Source organism: Sciurus carolinensis, chromosome 18 (genome assembly GCF_902686445.1).
Source record: "Sciurus carolinensis chromosome 18, mSciCar1.2, whole genome shotgun sequence".
Classification (NCBI taxonomy): Eukaryota; Metazoa; Chordata; class Mammalia; order Rodentia; family Sciuridae; genus Sciurus; species Sciurus carolinensis.
Window position 1 is genome coordinate 25,027,124 of NC_062230.1, and position 20,063 is coordinate 25,047,186.

The 20,063-nt window shown below is 45.2% G+C and overlaps 1 protein-coding gene across 1 annotated transcript in view; it reads right to left on the reverse strand.

Annotated features, from left to right (window-relative positions):
• Positions 1 to 1,611: 1,611 nt before the first annotated feature.
• The window catches only part of Hs3st2 (heparan sulfate-glucosamine 3-sulfotransferase 2), an 87,631-nt gene continuing 69,179 nt past the window's right edge, over positions 1,612 to 20,063 (reverse strand). The window contains exon 2 of the mRNA XM_047532755.1: positions 1,612 to 2,975. Within this exon, the coding sequence (XP_047388711.1) occupies positions 2,357 to 2,975 (619 nt within the window). The 3' untranslated portion in view covers positions 1,612 to 2,356. The remainder of the gene's footprint in view (positions 2,976 to 20,063) is intronic.

Below are 20,063 nucleotides of genomic sequence, written 5' to 3' on the forward strand. Positions count from 1 at the left end.
TCTCTCAGTGACAGAGAAACCCACCTCAATCTCTTAAAGCACTGCCATTTTGGACTTCTGTTTCAGCAACCTCACTAAATACACATGCACAAACACACACACACACACACAGTCTTCCTTTTTGGTCTCAGATTGAATAGTCAGACTTCATCTATTTAAGCCTTACTAATTTGGAATGTGTGCTAGTTTGCCCTGGGGCAGCCTGGGTAAAAGGGTCCATTTGCAATGGATTAAAAATCAGAGTTTGTTGAGCAGATTCATGTACTTGGGATTTCACTCATTTTAAACTAGGATTTTTAAGGTACTTTAGCCGCTCTCATTTGCATACAATGATTGATATGCTAATTACAATAGACTCATACCTATTCATTAAGACTGGGAGGCTACTTAGTCTGGGCAGTCTGGGAATGTTTGTAATGCCAAAGAATAAACCTGCATTGATGCACATACAATTCAGAATCTTCATCAATTCTGCCTGAACTCTTCCCAATCAGGATAAACGAGCACGTCTTCTGACTCTTCACTTGGTGTGTCCTTTACATTCCTGTGTGATTCTGTCCCTTTGGGTACAACTTTGGCTACCACGTGGCTCAGGATTCCAGGACACCAGATACTTTTGGATGGGGGATGTAAAAGGGCAATTTATTAGTGTCCATATACAATCAAACCTTGTTCTGGCCACCTGAAGTTTAGGACCCCAGTTTCCTGGTGATAACAGCTCTTCCTTCCCTCCATGTCATTTCTCCAATTCCCTCCAATCCTCTCGGGGAAGCTCAGAGGGGCAAACCCATATGATTTTTCTGTACCATGGACCCAGTCTTTTGATTCCCTGGGAGATGCTTGGGTCATAAAAATGAATCAAGACACAAATTTAATGTCTTAGACTTTTGTGTCTTCTGCCCTTGTAAGTTAGATTTTGATTCCAAAGTGTCCAAGCAGAGAACTGACCCAAAAAGGGAACATTCCTGCAGAATCCACATGATCCTTCTTTGCCAGCCTCTGCCAGCAAGAACCACCACCACCCCTACCCATTTCTGCCCCCTGACCTCTCCCCCATACCAGACTGTTATGGTTGAGATGTAATGTGTCCCCCCAGAGCTCATGTGTGAGACAATGCAAGAAGGTTTAGAAGAGAAATTATTGAGTTATGAGAGTCTTAACTCAATCAGTGGATTAATCCACTGATGGGATTAATTGGGTGGTGACTGAAGGTGGGTAGGGTGTGGCTGGAGGAGGTGGGTCTTTAGGGGCATGCCCTTGGAGTATATATTTTGCATATAGCAAGTGGAGTCTCTCTCTGCTTTCTGATCATCATGTGAGCTGCTTCCCTCCACCACACTCTTCTGCCATGATGTTCTGCCTCACCTGGAGCCCTGAGGACTGCAGCCTGCTGTCTATGGACTGAGACCTCTGAAACCATGAGCCCCCAGATAAATTTTTCCTCCTCTAAAATTGTTCTCCTCAGGTCTTTTAGTCACAGTTGTGAAAAGCTGACTAAAACACAGAGCGTCCTCAGGTCTGGCTGCATCTTGAGCTGGGAGGAGCTGAATAAATGAACGGGCGTGTGGGCCTGACTTACAGAGAAAAACACAGCATGAAGGACACAAGAGAGCCATATTTATTTCACATGGACAAGCATGATTCCATCGCATGCTGAACATGAACGCTCGCGTGAGGAAAGTACCCGTAACAGCAAAATTATGTGCTTTTGTCCACAGGGAGCAGGGAGTCACAGAGTGGTTTTCAAAGACAGTATCCTTCCAGAACAGTTGGGACCACAGGCTTTTGAAATCACTGGCTTATTTCATCACCAAAGGGTCCATCTCCTAGGAGTGGCCAGAGGGATGCTTCTGGCGTTACCCTCTCTCCTTGAGTTGCTAAGATCTGAGGAGGACTGAGGATGGTGTCCCATCCCACCACCCAGGGATGCTCAGGGAAATGGAGCTCAGAGGGAAGATACATGCCACTTGGAATTCACAAGCCCACTCCTGGGTGGACAGGGATGGGGACGGACAGCTGCGTTCATAGCAGCAGAACCATCACCATTGTTTTATCGATCGTCATGGGGGGATCCACACTTCCTTATAGCAATTCCCCAAGGCCTCTTACGGGCAGGAGGGAGAATGATTCTGGAACTGAAGGGACATGCCAGGAGCAGTCGCATGTGCCCGGACAGACTGGGGAGAGCTCGTGGCAGGAAGCCCTTGTTCTCTTGGACTTAGCTGGGCCACCTGGTTCCAAGATGCTGGAACCCAGGATGGGAACCTGGGCTGGAGCCCGTGTGTTGGAGGATGAGGGTGAGTCTCCTCAAACTTTGTGGAAGAGACCAGCGGAGAAACCCTTGGGTGTGGGTGACTTACTCCCACCTGAAGTCCTGACCCACAGTTTCATAGAACTTAATATTATAAGGTCTATAAAATTCCCGGAGCTGGTCTATGACTTCAGGATCGATCTGTACATGAGTTCTCCCTTTTGATTTGCCCAGGCATCGAGGCAGGAGGTTCGATTCTGTTTTTTTCAAGCAAGGGAATCCTTTGGTCTTGTTGAAGTAGAAGTGCTTGTCGGTGATGAATCTCTTAATGCCCAGGAAGTCCTGGACCCGCCCCATCTCGCCCGCCGGGTCTGTGATGAGCCGCTCGCCGCTGACGAAGTGGATCTGAGCCAGCGGGAAGTAGCGCAGCCAGCTCTCCAGGTGCAGGGCGTACATGCCGATGCGGATGGCGTTCCAGGACACGTCCACCAGGCCCAGGCTGCGGTTGCGGAAGGACAGGCCCTCGAAGGTGGGGATGTCGGGCTTCTTGGAGAGCGTCTGGGTGTAATCCGAGATGGCCCGCGTCACCGGGTTCCGCACCACCACGATCAGCTTGGTGTCCCTGGACATGTTGAAGATCCGCCGAGGAGCCTCTTGAGTGACAAAATAGCTGGGCGTCTTCTCCAGCGTGATCTGCGTCTCCAGAGTCCTAGGCATCAGGCTCCTGGGGGCAGAAGGGACACATCATCAGACAGGGTTCCGCTGGTGGGGTGAGTGGGGAGCTCGGCACTGCCACATCAGCGGCCTCCGCCCAGCGACCTCCGCCCAGTGACCTCTCCTCTCCTCTCTGTCACGTTCGAGGTTCTCACCTGGTGAGGAACCCACCATAATTCTTAATTAAAACGAAAAGAAAAATACTTGAACAGGTTTGCTTCCAGACTGAAATAAGCCAGGCATGGTAGCACTTGCCTAATAATCCCAGCAGCTCAGGAGGCTGAGGCAGGAGGATGGCGAGTTCAAAGTCAGCCTCAGCAACTTAGTGAGGCACTAAACAACTCAATGAGACCCTGTCTCTAAATAAAAAAAATAAAAATAGGGCTGGGGATGTGGCTCAGTGATCAAGTGCCCCTGAGTTCAACTCCTAGTACCCCCCTCCCCCACCAAACAAAAACCCTGGAAATAACCTAAATATCCATCAGTATGGGTTAAGTTATGAGATAGCCCATCTACAGGGTCAGGCAGCTCTGTGTTTTGCAGGGAGGGGCATGGGGACTGAACGTGGTGCCCTGCCAATGCTAGGCAAGTGCTCTGTACATACTCATGGGGAGTGATTTCCTTCACACCACAACTCTCTGCATCTGTGGGTTCTCCATCTCTAGATTCAACCAACTGCAGATAGAAAATGTTAGGTCCACCTGCATCCATACCCAAATGCACAGATTTCTTTTCTTGTCATTATTCCTTAAATCATGCACAATAATAATCATTTACATAAGCATTTACATTGTATTAGGTGTCCTAAGCGATGCAGAGATGCTTTCAAGTATACAGGAGGATGTGTAGAGGTTATAAGAAAATACTACGCCATTTTATATAACAAGCTTTCATGGATTTTGGTATCCCTGGGAGTCCTGGAACCTTTTTTCCCAAGGATTGACTTTACAGTTTTTAATGATGAAAGACAGGAGACAGCATGTTTATCTCTGGAAGGATACACAGGAAACGGGTAAAGGTAAGTTGCTCCAGGGGAGGGAAGTTGAGGTGGGTGTAGAAGTAGGAGATCAGGAATAAATGTGAATTGCTTTTGATTGTATAATCTTTTACGCTGCTTGAAATTTTTAATGCATTTATTACATATTCAAAAAATACAAAGTAAGTCACTGAATATTGTTCTGGCAAAAGATTTTCTACAAATACATTAAGAAAATCTTTTTCTGGATAAAAAAAAAAGATTGATTTGCAGGGATAGCAAATAGAAATGAGTTCGGACATCTTCCTCTGTCAAAAAACATCTGAAATACATCTTTCATGTAGACTAGAAGAAGCATGTCACTCCAGGTGGGTTTGGACCTCAGTAAGAGTTGGGTGTCCAACCTTTCTCTCCCTGGTGTTCTAATTTCCTGACTCTGCTTGAGACTTCAGGGACTGAAGGTAGGGGAGCTGAAGTCTCCTCTCCAGGTGTACTTTCAGACTTGATGGAGGGGAGAGATCTGAGCCTAGGTGGACAGGTGAGCCCCTGGACAACTTTTTCTCTGAGGTTAGTAGGGGTTCAGGATGGGTCCAAATAAAGGCGAGTTTCAAGATGCTGGAGAGGAAGATTGGAGGATTTGATGTGACAGCTTATACCTTTCTAGTGTAATTAGTAGGAGGCTGGTTGAACATCAGGGGTGAGGACAGTGGTAGGGTTGAGTGTTTATTATGAGGATCTGGAACATTTTCTCTGAAGAATGGAGGAGGGAGTCCTGTAAACACAAGTTTAAGATTATTTGGCAGTGCCAAAGATTCAGTTAAAGCTAGAATTGATAAACACATACAGGATATACTTTTAAGGGTCAGCAATCTTGTCCACACTGGTTGGGACAGAAATGGAAAGGATGAGAGATGGGACTCGTGCATTATTAGGGACGGGGACACCAAGTCATTCAAGGAAATCGATGAGGCTAATGATGCTATCGAAAGGCTTGTTCACTGAATCCAGGGAAGGCATGGAGGAAAGTGAAATTCAAAGGATCATAGATGACTCTGAGGATAGCATAAGGAGTTTGAGATTGTGGTAAAGGTGGAAAGAATCAAGGTTGTAATGGGTGGTTTCATGTGGCTGCCATAAGAAACTACCGTAAAATGAGTAATACTACTAAGTTGATTCCTTAGTAGTTTTGGAGGCCAGAGGTCTGCAACCAAGTTATTAGCAGGGCTGGTTCTTCTGGAATCTCTGAAGGAGAGAGAGCTTTAAATGCTCCTAACTTTAATGCATGTATTAAAACTGGCTTCTGATGGCTGCTGGTGGCCATCTGTGGTGTTCCGGCTCAGAGATAAATTACTCCACACTCTGCTTTTGTCATCAGGTCACCTTCTTCTCCTCGTCTCTCCTTTCTTCTCTTACGAGGACACTCCTGGTTGGATCTAAGTCCCACCCTCATCCAGGATGATCTCACCTGCAGGTCCTTAACTAAATTACATCTGCATAGACCCCTTTCCCAAATAAGGTCAGACTCAAGGGTCTATCTAGGTGGACACATCTTTTGGAGGGTCACCATGCAACCTGTAACATAACCCTGTGAAATTCCTGAGCTAACCATTTCAGAGTCTTGACAATTTCAATGTCAAGATCCAGGTGTGGCCATCAATACGTGTTGCTAAATGGAAGAGAAAATGAGGACATTTGGACCAGAGATGGCCCAAGAACTGTGAGGCCAGGTGGAGATAATCGTGGGAACTAGGAAACAGAAGGCCAGGAGCCAGGGGCCTCTCTTCCCAGGGAGTGCAATGATGGATGCCCTGGGTGGCGGTAAATCACAGTGTTAGGAGCGAGAAAAGGAGGGTTGCAGAAGGTGTTTGTCCATCCGCCTTCACGTTGGATCATCCTAGTTAAAAAGTACCCAAGTATTTTGAACCAATTTGTCTAAGATGGAGCCCAGTCAACTTTATTGAAAAAAGAAAGAAAAAAAGACAAAACTCCTCATGCGGTTCTAATGTGCAGCCAGGATGATGAAATCCTAGTTTGAGGGCAAAACACGACCTTGGGAAAGAAGTAGCGGCCGGAAGTCCACCTATCAGTCCCAGGAGCCTTCCAATTGACGGTGCGAGGAGGCTGATGCAATTGATGCTTTGCTTCTAGGCCCAAGGTCGATACAGACCCTTGTGGGCTGAAAGTTTCAACAGTGCTATTAAAGTGAAGCAGGCACTTTTTTTTTTTTTTTAAAGGTATTATTATGAGAAAACAATCACAAATGCACTTGAGTGGAATTCTTTGTCTGAATTTTCTTAGGATTCTAGTTATATTACTTGATGGCCTTGGCGCGTGTGTGTGAGCGTACACACACACACACACACACACACACACACACACACACACATCTCAGGCATTTAAACTCTAAGGACCTTCTAAACTCGATGGGGGTGATAGCAAGTTCTTCCCAACACAAAGTTGCTGACTTCACAGGTCATTAAACAAATTCCTTTGCAATATACTCAAATACACAAAAGCATCTCCAAGAAAGGAATAGTGAGTGCAGCATTTCCCAAGCTTATTCAACCACGGAGCTATGAATGTTTGCCAGGAGCATCAATAAACATCCTTCTTTGTTGCCAGTTTGGAAAATTCCAATCCATTCCCATGATCTCTAGAATAGCACATCATTCCCTCCAAAGCTGGGCACCAAAGTGAAGTTCCACGTTCTCATTCCTAATGGGCACCTCAGTTGCAAAACCAAGTGACAGACACTAAAATGTAAGAACTAGAGTGCAAATGAATTTGCAGTGGTCATGTACAAGTCCTGTGCACACCAAATATCCTTGATTCCATCAGGAACCCTTGAATATTTATTTCTCCATCGGTCATTGGAATAGCACACTGAGACCCGTTGATGATAGTGTGCAAGAAGACTGTATCTGCACACCCCTGTCCTTGCACATGGAGGGGGTGATTCCCTATGCCTGGAGGCCCATCATTTCTCCTTATGTTGCAGATTAAATTTTGCTGACTAGTTTCCAGCAGCTGGTGAACAGCTGAACCTTTCTCTCACCCTAACCCTCTTAAGTTTCTGCTTCTTTTCTTTTCTACGGAGCTCGGCAAGAATTACTGGAAGAATAGTCTAGCACTCCCTGTTTGGACTTACCTCCCATCTGTTGTTTTAACTTGCTCAGCCACAATTTTCCCTACATCTGGTCACAGCCCCCAGAGTTTTCTTTGAGGAACCACCACTCCTACTTTGGACAAAATCTTGGTGGGCTGAAGAGTGGGTGTATGATGGAAGAGAGGCCAGTACGTGCCAGTTGTGTCAGAGACTAAAAATGTATCCTAGACTAAAGATGGAGCTCTTCCAGGCAGACACAGGGCCCTGGAAAGAATTCCCTACCAGGGTCTGTTACTAAATCCCTACTGCCCTTTGGTTTCTGGCCCTTTCCTCCAGACTTTGTGAGATCCTACACAAGCTTCCAGTGTATTATTATGACTTTAAGTTAGAGTCGGTTTCTGTTGCTTGTTCCCTTCTGTTTTACAATGTGGCTTCTTCTCCTTTGTGCAAACTGTACTCACTCCTCTTGATTATAAAGTCCATGAAAGGTCTCTATTCTTTCTATCTATCTATCTATCTATCTATCTATCTATCTATCTATCATCTATCTACCTAACATCTATCTATTTTTTGTACTGGGGATTGAATCCAGGGGTGTTTAACAACAAAGTCACATCCCTGGTCCTTTTTTTTATATATATTTTATTTAAAGACAGGGTCTTGCTGAGTTGCTCAGGGCCTCAGTAAAGTGCTGAGGCTGGCTTTGAACATTCAATCCTCCTGCCTAAGCCTCCCCAGCCCCTGGGATTACAGGTGTGCATAGTCATACCCGGCTACCATCAATATTTTTGAATATTGACTTAAAGGAAGTCAACAATCTTTCTAACCCAGTTATGCTTTGAAGCTCTCACCCCCTTTTCAAATCCCCATTCTGGACTTTTCCAATGATCCATTTAGCCCTTCTCTTATTCTCCATGATCCTCCTGGATGATCACATTCTTCTCTAGCTTTTAACCATCATCTAGGGGATGTTGACACATAACCCTGTAACTGAAGCTGCAACTCAAAAGTGTTCTGTTTTCTAAGCTGGACTGCATCTATGGACTGCAGACTGTAGCAATTAAATTCACCATCTTCCTCCCCAAACTTACCTTGATCTTTTGCCTATTTTTGTAAATACTATTAGTACAAAAGCAGAGAAACCTCAGAGACATTCTCAGCTCACCCCCACATCTTTGAGTTTTATAACTTTTACCTTCTCCAGTCTCTATTCTCCTTTCCCAGCTACTCACGCAGCCCCACACCATCTCTTCCTGATACAATCCCTCTGACCTCCATGTGTCCACTGAGCTCTCATTTTCAATCCCTTCCGCATTCTGTGCCAACCAGGGAAAGTTTCCAAAGCAAATCCACTCATGTCGACCATCAACAATTCTTTCAAATAAATCCAGATTCTCTGGAATGTGAGTATGCTGTCTACCTTTCCAGAGTTAATCTCCTGCCACTTCCAGGTAACCTGATGCTCCTGCCATGATGACCACAAATTCCACTCCTCCCATGCATCTTGCTTCTAAGTGTGTGGTTTGCACTTGCTGGTTTTCTTTTTTTGGTACCAGGGATTGAACTCAGGGGCACATGACCGCTGAGCCACATCCCCAGCCCTTTTTTGTATTTTAGAGACAGGGTCTCACTGAGTTGCTTAGCACCTTGCTAAATTGCTGAGGCTGGCTTTGAACTCGAGATCCTCCTATCTCAGCCTCCCAAGCTGCTGGGATTATAGGCATGCACCACTGTGCCCCACTGTCTTTTTCGTGTTTAAAGACTCTGTATCACCTTGCTATGGTGAATGCACACTCATCTTTCCAAGTTCAAACCCAAAGTCAAGCCCTCTGTGAACCTTGTGATCTCATGGCACTTTGTCTGTCTACTGCCATAAGCTACTAGTTATTCCTCTTTTTATATCAACAGATCAATAGCAACTTAGATATATTGCTTGTTCATTTTTGCCTTCCTAGCACAATTGTCCAGCATACCACAGGTGCTCAATGAATGAATCCAAGATCCAGTATCCGATTGGGTACCTGTTGAGTAGCAGCCCGTGTTACTCAGATTTTCTTTACTGTAACAAATACCTGAGAAAATCAACTTATAAAGAAACAAGAGGTTTCTCATGGCTCCCAGTTTGGCAGGTGCCAATCCATGACTGATTGACCCCATTGCTCCTGGACCTGTGGCAAAGCAGCACAGTGTGGCAGGAGCATGTACAGGAGCAAAGTGTCTCCCTTTATGGCCAGGAAGCATAAAAGAGAGGAAGAGGAGGACCTGGGGTCCCAATGTCCCCTTCAAGGGAATACTCCCAATGATCAGAAGATCTCCCATTAGGCTCCACCTCTTAAAGTGTCCACCTTTCAATAACACCATGAACTGGGAACCAAGCTTGAAACACATGTGCCTTTAGGGGACACTTGTCCAAACTGTAGCGTGGTTCCTGAGTCCTCGGAGTGGTGAGTGCCAGGCAACAAGCCCAGCTCCTCCTTACCATTCGGGCCTTGGGTGAAGGAAGGTTTGGCAGGTGGTCCTGGAGGGAGCAACTTCTACTATTTTTTTGATTTTACTGTGATCATGCGTACTCTGATTTATACACTGAGAGGAACCCAAATTTTGCTTCGACCACAGCCTCCAAAGGTAGGAACATAAAATGAGCCGACGGGAACACGTCTCATACCACGTCTGTTTTGCCATCCGCACGCTGTCCCTAGCCCAAGGCTCTTCGGTGTGGCTAGGACCACTTGAGCTTTTGACGAAATACAAATGCCTGGGTCCCAAACCAGACTACCTCAGAAGCTGTGGGTGCTGGACCCAGGACCCTAGGATTTGCAAGCTCCCCAGATGATTGTGGTGGGCTGAGAACCACTGGTGTAGACTGAATGTCCCTTTAGCTCGGTGTCCTTTAATACACTGCACATGGGTATCATCTCAGGGGAACCACAGAGAAAAAAATCCCTGGGCCTCTCCCTGTACATTCCTGTTCTATAGGCTTGGGGTGAAGTCCTTAAATCTATAGTCCTAACCATCTCCCTCGTGATTCTTACGGTCAGAGGAGTTTAGGAAGTACAATCTTAATTTAAAATATCTTCATAAGTAATATAATCACACCCATTACTGAAATACTATGTATTTGTATGTTTATGGTCCCTGCCACCCTCCGCTAGAGATTATAAATCTCTTGTTCACTGCTGTATTCTCAGCACCTGGAAGGGCTAGCACTTAGTAGGGGCTCAGAAAATATTTTTTGGAGGGAAAGAACTAAAGCCAAGGCTTTAATCTGGAAAATGAGGCAGTCCTGCTGTGTGTATTAGCAGAGAGAGCTGCCCTCCCGTGTCTCAGCTCCATGCTTTATCATGGAAAATCAGACTTCCTTGGTACCTAGCAGAAAAAAAATAATCCAAATATTCTCATCATCCTGACGCTCTCTGGAAACTCCATTTTTTTACCCATATTTGCCAGCCCAGTGGAGCAGAGACAGCTCCCGTGGCCCCTGCTGTCCACACTAGGGACATCCTTTGCATGTGTGGAACCTGTCTGAGCAGGCTGTTGTTGGAAACCTCCAGAACTGCTACGCCTCTGATTATTACTGATGGGACGCTCTGGAAGATTTCATTTTCTGCTAAATGCATAGACTGTGAATGTGTTCTGGAAGTCCCAGCCGCCTGGGGGACTTTGGTGATTTATTAGCTCCTAACCGGGCAACCAGTCTCCTTGAAAATCATTGTGGTCTCGGGAGGGATAATTAGGAGCAGAAGAGCAGGGAAAGTCTGTCCTGCAAGGGAGTGGATCTTAAACGTAGGCCTGCTAGACTCCCAGGAGCTGAGCTGGGAGCCAGGCAGGGCACTCATCTGGTTGAGCAACGGACCTGAGTCCCATACCAGGAAACCACCTCCTCCCAGGTCCACAGTCCCACGTCCTTACTCTGTTGTGACCCAGGAGTAAAACACCGAATCCCAGGTTAAACGCCATCAATCATGCGTCATTGCTCACAGGATATGGTCCTTGATGGGGATTTCTGTAGCTCTTTTGATCCTGCCCATGGCTGCCCGTGGTTCAGTCAGTACTTCCTCCAAAGACTAGTTTTCATGCTAAGGGACCTTTGACATGTTGTCCCCTTTGCATGAAGCCCTCCTTAATGTCCAGAAAACCTTGCTCTCTCCAGCTCACCACCTCTGACCACGAAGCCTTCGCAGAGGTGCCCTTATTCCCTCCCCCTGCCCAGGAGAGTTAGGCATTTCCCCCTTCCGTCTCCATGGCACCCACTCAGATTTAACCCATTTTGACACATTATGTGGGTCTATTGTCCCCCTAGACTGAAAGTCCCTGAAGGCAGGGATGACGGCTGTCACATCTCTGCATCAGCAATGCCTCATCCTGTGTTTGGTGTACGTTCATGTATTCATTCATCCAGCAAGCATGCACTTAGCACCTACTGTATACCAGGGATGCAAAGTGATGTGTCATCTCTTTCCTCAAGGAGTTAACTGCTTTGTGGACCAACAGCAACTGAAAGAAGACGAGGTCCCCTTCTTCCCATGAGAGGGGCCGCACCGCACTCAGCTTCCCCCAGGAACTGGCAGCTGCTTCTCTCTGGCCTGAGCCTGGTTTCCTATAGGTCCTCAAGGTCCCCAGGGGCGGGGCGGCTAGCTCTTGTAGACAGCTGGTGCCTAAACCCAATCAATCGTCATTTGCTTATCCCCTTGCTGACGAGGCTACTCTTATCCCTTTCCCTATAAGAAAAGGTGTTGATGGAGATAGGTGGGCCATAAACCCAGGGAAGGAACAGGTGATTCAGGCCCTTGCTGGGTTCCTCAGGGTAACTGTGAAGCAGGATTACCTGTCTCCCTGACTCTTCTGATGTGACTCTTGGCTTGCCAAGGTCCCCAGTAAAGTCAGTTCTTTCACCCATACCCTTTGCTCTGTGGCTATAGGATGGGTAGACACTGCGTGATAGATCCAGACAGAGGACAGTGGAATAGCTTAATGGATGGTTATGCATTTAAGATGTAGAATCAGAGATGCCTTTGTGCAGAAGTCCTGTTCCTTGCTAGCCATAAGAGGGCATGACAGCAGACATCAGCCACACACATGGTCATGTGCCATCAACCCTGGACATAAAGAAGCTAATAGCTAACGTTTCTTGTGCAATGACTGGGCCAGATGCTGTGCTAAGCTCTGGGTATGAATCATCTCACTCCAACTTCACAGTAACCCTTCGAAGCAAGCTCTCTTGCCGTTCCTGTTTGGGGGCTAAGGAAACTAGGACACAGAGAGCTTCAGTAAATCACCAATGTAACGCAGTCAGTTGCAGAATCTGGATTCAAGTGTGACTCCAGCACTTGAAGAAAACGTGAGAATATAAAAAATTAATCTTGGCACAAGGACAGCCTTTCTAGGCATGAGACGAAAACATGAAGGAAAAGATTGAAAAGTTAGACTACATTAAAAAAGTAAGTCTCTGGGATGGAAAAATACCATAAGTGAAATAAAAGGAAGATAATTGGAAAAATATTTGTAGCATGTTCACTAGAGACACAGAAGGATGATTTCTTATTTTTATCTATGTATTTGTATATTTATACATATTTTTCAGACCTCTTGCAAATCAATAAGTAAAGGAGAACCAGCCAGTAGAGAATAGGAACACAGACCCCAAGAAAAGAATTGAGAGAAAAAGCCACAAATGGAAAATAAACTTATGAGAAAATTTTAATATTGTACTCCACGTCTTTTGACATATTCGTTATGTCTGAAAATTAAAGAAATGCAAACTAAAACACAATGAGATCATATCATTCACCTAGAAGTCTGGGAAATACACTTAAGAAAATGTTAACAGTTGTAATTTTGGCAGAAGTGGGAAAGACCGATATTCTCTTAATATTGGTAGGGGTATGAATCAATGCTATTCTAGGAGGTGGTGAGTGTGTCTACCAATATGCACAGTGAACGCCTCTATAACAAGTCCACCTCTGGAAGTTCAAGTGAACCAGTGCAAAAGAGTCACTATGCAAGGATGCTTGATGCAACCTTTGCTGAAGAGATGGAGGCAGCAACCAAAGATATCTGCTCCTCCCTCCCAGTGGGGTGCCGCTTCCAACCCAGGGCTACATTCCTCAGCATCCCCTGCACCCAGGTGGGGGCCCTGGCTTCCTCCTTCCACTTCCTAGTACTGAGGATTGAACCCAGAGTTGCCCAGCCTAGAACTGAGCTACATCCCTACCCCTTTTCATTTTTTTAAATTTTGAGACAGTGTTTGACTAAGTTGCCCAGGCTGGCCTTGAACTTGTGATCCTCCGGCCAGCCTCAGGCTCCTGAGTCTCTGGGATTACAGGTGTGCCCCACCATGTCTGGCCAGGGCGGCTGGTTCTTGACAGGGACAGTGAATAGAATTGCAGAGTGCTACCTCTAGGCCAAGATGATGACAAAATAGGTGTGTTCTCTTGATTGTCTTTTCTGATCCACTAACTGAGTGCAGAGGATTTTGAGACCTTAGAAGGGGACAAATCCAAAAAGTAGAAGGGGAATGGGAGATGACTAGGAACCAGACTCCCTGGACTATGTTGAGCAAGACAAAAACTGTTCCTTGAGGGTTTTTTGATGTTGTTGTTGTTGTTATAGCAGCTAGCATGAGCCTAACTCTCAAAATATTGTTCATAATTTAAAAAAGAACCATGTGCCATTAGTAGGAGTCTGATTAAACTATAATGAGGCTATATCGTACTTTATGATATGGATATTAAAAAATGAGGAGGGTCTATATAAATATTGACCCAGAAAGGCATCCAGGATGCATTTATAAAGTGAAAACAGCAAGCTGCAGTCATGTTAATATGTCCTTATTTGCATAGGAAATATACACACATATGCTAATGTGTATAGGCATAAGCCTTTTCTAAAAGGATACACAATAAATCGTTAACAGTGAGTGACCTTGGGGGATCTGAGATGAATTGCCGGGTAAAATGGGACTTCATTTTCACCTTTAGTTTTCTGAGCTCATTGGATTTTCTTTCCTCGTTGCCATGAACATGTATTCTTTGTCATAAAAAAAAAAAAAAAAAAAAAAAAAAAAACACTAGCTAATGAAAAGCTATTTTAAAACCCCTCCATTGATGATTTAGGAAGAAGAGGGCCGGTGGTGTGGAGTGAGGAGAGGAAACTTATTTGGCATGGCTGGGACGTGGGTGGGCAGCTAGGACCAGGCAGGCTGGACGCAAGCTCCTTTCTCCAGAAGCTGGCTCAGAAAGGAGCAGGGTAATCGTGGGTGTTGAATGAATGTTTTCGCTGCTGCCTGTACAGCTCTGATAAGTTTCCAGGCAACTGGACCTCAATTTCCCAGGCTCCACCTGCGGCTGACCGTGGAGACACTAGATGCAGTTCTGATATCCCTCTTTCCCCGTCTGAGCTTAGCTTCTTCTCCTACCCGCCTCCCTTCATCCTGGAAGTGGGTTCCTTAAGCCGGCGGTTATCACACCTTTAAGGTGCACTTGAATCGCTGGGGGCAGGAGGTCTGATTCTGTAGGCTTTAGGAAGGAGATCCTGCATCCCTCCCTGGTAGAGCTGACCTGCTGGTCCTTGCTATTTGAGCAGCAAGGTATTAAGGCAGCGCTGCCCTACTAGCACAAATTCTGTATTCGATGCATATTTATTGTATTCATTGGAAGTGGCTAATTGATGCTGCGGATGTTTTGAATTCAGAAATCCTGGTTTCCACTTACTGCCTTTCCATTTCCTGACCTTGTGACTTTGCTTCAGCTTCCTTTCCTGCAATGCCCTTGGTGACGTGGATGCCGAGGTCCCTGTCTGTCGAGGTCCCTGTTGTAGGTCTCACCTGGATAAGCAGGTGAAAGTCCCTTGTAAACCATGAAGCACTGTCCCCACCCACAAATGGGCTCCTCTTCCTCTACTTGATTTCCCTGATTTCGCTCGAGTCTTTTTCTTTTTCAGGAAGTCCATGGTCTGTCCTCCACCCTGCCCTGCTACAGATTTATAAATGTCCTATTCTGCCAGCCAACGTCCTTGACATAAAGCTCCCTGGCTCTGCATCCTTCCTCACCGTCATCCTCAACTTGTCACATCAGATTCCTGTCCCATCCCGCTCTGAGGTGGCTCTCAATGAACACACCCCTCGATGCCAGTTCCACCTGTTGGGGATCGAACCTCCATACATATTCCATCCACACATCTTTCCTGTTCTCCCCTGTCTCAATGAACGGGCCCATCATCCCCCAGTTGCTGGAGCAACCCCCACATCTGATATATAACCAAATCCAATTCATAACCTCTTACTCTTCCAGTGTCCCTTCCAGCCAGCTCAGGACCATCGCAGGTCTTAGTATTGTCAGAGCTGCAGGAAGCAGCTCCTCACCTTTCTCTAGCTGGGCTCTACTTCCTAGCATCCATTCTCAACCAGCTTGCTCTTGTGTGACATCAGCATCCAGGAAACAAGATGGTGTCTGGGGACAGTGACAGTACCCAGTGGCAGTTGAGGGGATCTTTATCCCCCTTATAGTCTCTGTGTCAATCTAAGTGAAACAGCACACATAGAAACTCCAACACGAGCTTTCTATCCTTCCTCCAATGGAAGGAGTAACTTGTCCCTCTTTCCCCTCACCCCAACAGAAATTTTGGAGTCACTACTGCCAGAGAATTACAGATCACCAAACAGGCCAAGGACCTGTACAAGGAGCTTCCTGAGCAGTACTGGGGGCTTGGAGAACCTGGCTGCCCTTTTCCTAGCCTTGTACTCTAAGGAGAAGAGCGTTGCCAGGGAACATCTTACATTGGCAGGTTGCTTCCACTACAGATACCTGATTGCCAACACAAAGGGGACCTTTAGCACCCAGCTGGCAAGACCGCCATGTTCAGCTAGCCAACTGGCTCTTCTCCACAATTTTAGAGCTTTCCCTTTTTTATGAAAATGACCACACCTTGCCCTTTCTGGACCCTCTCGGCAAGCAAGCTTGCACCCTACTCCAGAGAGAATAAAAAAAGGAAAAATAAATTGGAAAGGAGCACTCTAACTATCTTACCCCCAGGCCCAGGAAGGTTGGTTCCCACAATGACCAGCACTAGGCTGACAGTGGAGCCGACAGCTTGGCAGGTGTCTGGTGCCAGTCTCCCTAGTTTGAGCATCTTCATCTTTGTTACCTAGTGTCCCCTGCCTGCCTGGTCCACAGAGCTTTCTGCCCACATCTGTACTCAGATCTGCTCTAAGGACCAGTCAGTCCCCACAAGTTCTGGATGCTTCCCAAGCACTTGCAACCCCTCCCCTGCACCAGTCAATGACTGGATGAACCCATGAGTTTCCTTCATTTTTTAACACCAAACTTTGCAACTTCACTCTACAGAGTCCCCAGGGTGTGAAGGGTTTTGCAGGAATGAGTTCCGCTCGCCAGTTCCACTTCCTGCAGCATAATGGTGCCCCCTAGTGGGAGGTAATCCAACTACAGCTGCGGGTCCTGCAATTACCTGTTGCTTCCCTGGGAGAATATTATCCACAGGTAAGGGTCTTTTTGTTTCTTGAACGTTGTAGGTGACTCAGACTAGATTAAATTCCAAGGTTGAAAAGTGTTAGCAGGAGTTGTCTAACACCTCCTGCATCATCAAGGAGCAGTGTCCAGTATTGCTGGACGATGCACCAGGAATTCAGCTGCTTCAGGATCGCCCACGCCTGGGATGGGCTTTGAAGCTACATGTGTGCTTATTGGGTCACCAGTCCTTTTTCCACGTCCAAGATCTGCCTAAACTGTACAAATCTGGAGTCTTGTCTAGGTTTTGGTGTAGAAAGATCCAGCTCTACATTTTGGTTCTGGAAGGTATTCAGGAAACCCTGCAAGAGGAACTGGCAGTGCCTTGGAACCCTGCGGTCCTAGTTTTCCTGTTTCGAGGACTTTACGGTCCTTTTTGCCTGGAACACTTGGCCCTGCCTCTTCCTCCGGTTCAATCCTTCATCCTCAGGTCTCAGTTTGAATGTCACCTCTTTCCAGTGCCCCTCTCTAAATCCCACGGTTTGCTCTAAGCACACTCTGTAATTATCTTGCATATCTGTTTGTTTCTCTGTTGCCTTTCCCCCAGTGAGCCTTAAACCATGTCGGGGAGGGATGGTGTCTGCCTTGTGGGCTGTAGTGTCTTTAAAACTTGTCACTGTGCCATCCCATAATAGGCAGACAAAAGGGAATGAATCATATTCACCAAATATTTTACTTGTCAAACGAATAAGATGGGAAGGAATCAAAGCTTAAATCAAGAGGACATGGGCTCTTTGAAAAAATGCAGCCACCTAAGATCTCTAGAAGGGATTTCTCAAAGTGTGTTTACCTATTATCTGTGGCTCAAAACTGACTCACAGATAAAAATGTACATTTTCACAGTTACGTGTTTATTTTAATATGTTCTAGGAAATCGGAAGGAAGGCATCACCTTTATTCAACAGATTTTATCACTCAGGTTAAATAGGTAGTGAAGGTAGAAAATGTGAGTTGATCTAAAACTAAAGATTAAATCATAGTACAAATGGTATATGGACAGGGGGAAAGAAAGAATGTGCAAATGAAAACTATCTCATCACAACTTGTAATAAAGGCAAAGAAGGAAAGCAAGGGTAGTGAGAGAATCGAGTGGCCAGGGAGACCCCACAGGGGTCATTTGAGCAGAAGGTCAATGGTGATCCCAGGCATGGCTGGGAAAATATGACTGATGTCAGGTGGCACTGAAAAAATTGAAGATGCTACTCCACCTCCATCAGGAAAAAGCAGAATGAGCCATGTAGAAAATTAAGGCCAGCACAAAATTGAGCCTGATCGTCAGCTGCTAAAGTCAAGGTCCACGAGAGAAGCCTGGAGACGGAAGTTGGCCTGGGAGATACCTGGTTGTAGGCAATGTGTAGTTTGTTGTTATTGAAGAATTAGCCTGAAACAAAATGGATAGAACTAGAGGCAAAGATCTCATGAAAGACACATTTCCAGAGAGAGGAGATGACAAAGGGGGGAGGTAGACTCAAAGGCTCACTGAGTCCTGATGAAATAAAACCCGCAACCATGAATCTGTTTATCCATCCATCCATCCACCCATCCATCCATCCATCATTGATCTATACAGAAATGAATCAGAGCAAATGTAAATTACAGGTAAAATGCAGAGGTTTCACAAGCATTCTATGTTCCAGGACAGGTAAAGCAAGCAAAATAGTTTTTACAAACACACAAGCCTGATATAGACATTTTAGCAGCATTAAATGCTAGAAAAACAGACTACCCTCTAGAGTTTTGGAGAAAAAATGTGACTCATAGTATTTATTAGCCACTCTGCTTGTGAACGCAAAAGAAAAGCTTTGTAAGACATTCTACAGCTTGAAAAATATTAATCTTGCCTTCCAAAAATTCCCCTGAAAATTAAAGCAACTGCCTGAGTGACAGCGTGAAAGGGTTTGGGATTGGGGAAGCGGTGCATAAAAGGACAGTAATTGAGGTTCAGCAGAGCACCGAGCCCCAATAAGTAGCGCTTTTAACGTCCAATACCAAGATCATTCCCCTAGCAAATACCCCACCCCACTTCTATGCAAAGCTGAGAAAGTTGATCTCATAGAAGGAGAGAGTGGGAGAGTAGTTAGCGGAGACTGGGAAAGGAAGGGGCGGGGAGAGGACCGTTAGTGGGCCCAGGGCTGAGGTTGGCTAGGAGGAGCATCGTCTAATGTTCTATAGCACAGTAGGCTGACTATGGTGCACAATGATTAGTTGTATATTTTTTAAAAAAGATAGTAGCAGGTGCACAATGATTAGTTATATATTTTTTAAAAAAGATAGTAGCAAGGATTTTAAATATTCCCAACATAAATAAATGATAAATATTGGAGGCAACACACATACCAATTACCTGATCTGATCATTACACATTGTATACATGCAGGTATTGAACTATCACACCCGATCCCATAAACGTGTATGATTATTATGTTAATTAAAAATAATATAAAATAAGCTTATTTTTCTGAAAAGATATAAATGTTAATAATTCAGTAAATCAAGCCCCAACTCCCAGGTTAAATTAACAAAGACCAAATAAATAAATAAATAAATAAAATGGCAACAGAGGAAAAATAAAATAAGAGGGAAGACATTGCATAAAAATATACAAGACTCTTTAGTAAAAGACACGGTCTACTTGATGATCAGAAATGTAAAATGAAGAATTAAAAACTGGTCATATACTTTCCAAATCACTGAAAAATCTAAAAGTGAGAAAATGCTGTTCATATAACAAAAGAAACTTGAAAATAATTAAAAAGCAGCTGCGCGCAGTGGCACATGCCTGTAATCCCAGTTGCTCACGAGGACCAAGAGTTCAAAGCCAGCCTCGGCAAATTTGCAAGGCCCTAAGCAACGCAGTGAGACCCTGACTCTAAATGAAAAATAAAAAGGGGTGAGGATGTGACTCAGTGGTTAAGTGTCCCTGGGTTCGATCCCTAGTACCCCCCAAAAAAGAAAAAAATTAAAAAATTTAGAGCAAGATGATAGAAATATAGAAGACAGATAATATTAACAATGATCAGAAATAGGCCTAACACCATAATTTTTATAAATGAGGACAATAGGGATTTCTCACTCTAAAACCTAAGAATTTCTCATTCTAAAATCAAACCTAGTCATAGCTGCATTCCCAAGACCACTCTAGGACACAGGGACAGATACATTTTATATGAAAATGGAGAGGTGAAGGTACATCAGGAGAATGCTATTCTAAAGAAGCTAGAGCCAGGGTATCAGTTGCAGGAAAAGAGGGATCCAAGGCAAAAGACTAAATGAGACTAAGCGAAGACCCAATCCATGGTTAGAACTTGTGTCTGGGATGTGACTGAACCCTAGTGTTCATCCCTACTCCCCATCCATCACCACCAAATTGATAATAAGTGGATAAAGAGTATGAACTCAAATAATCAAAGAGAAATGATGGAGGTATTGGTACTAAGTGCAGACAAACTTTGGAAGGAGGGCGCTATCTCGTGAAGGGTGTCAGACTTGAGTGTC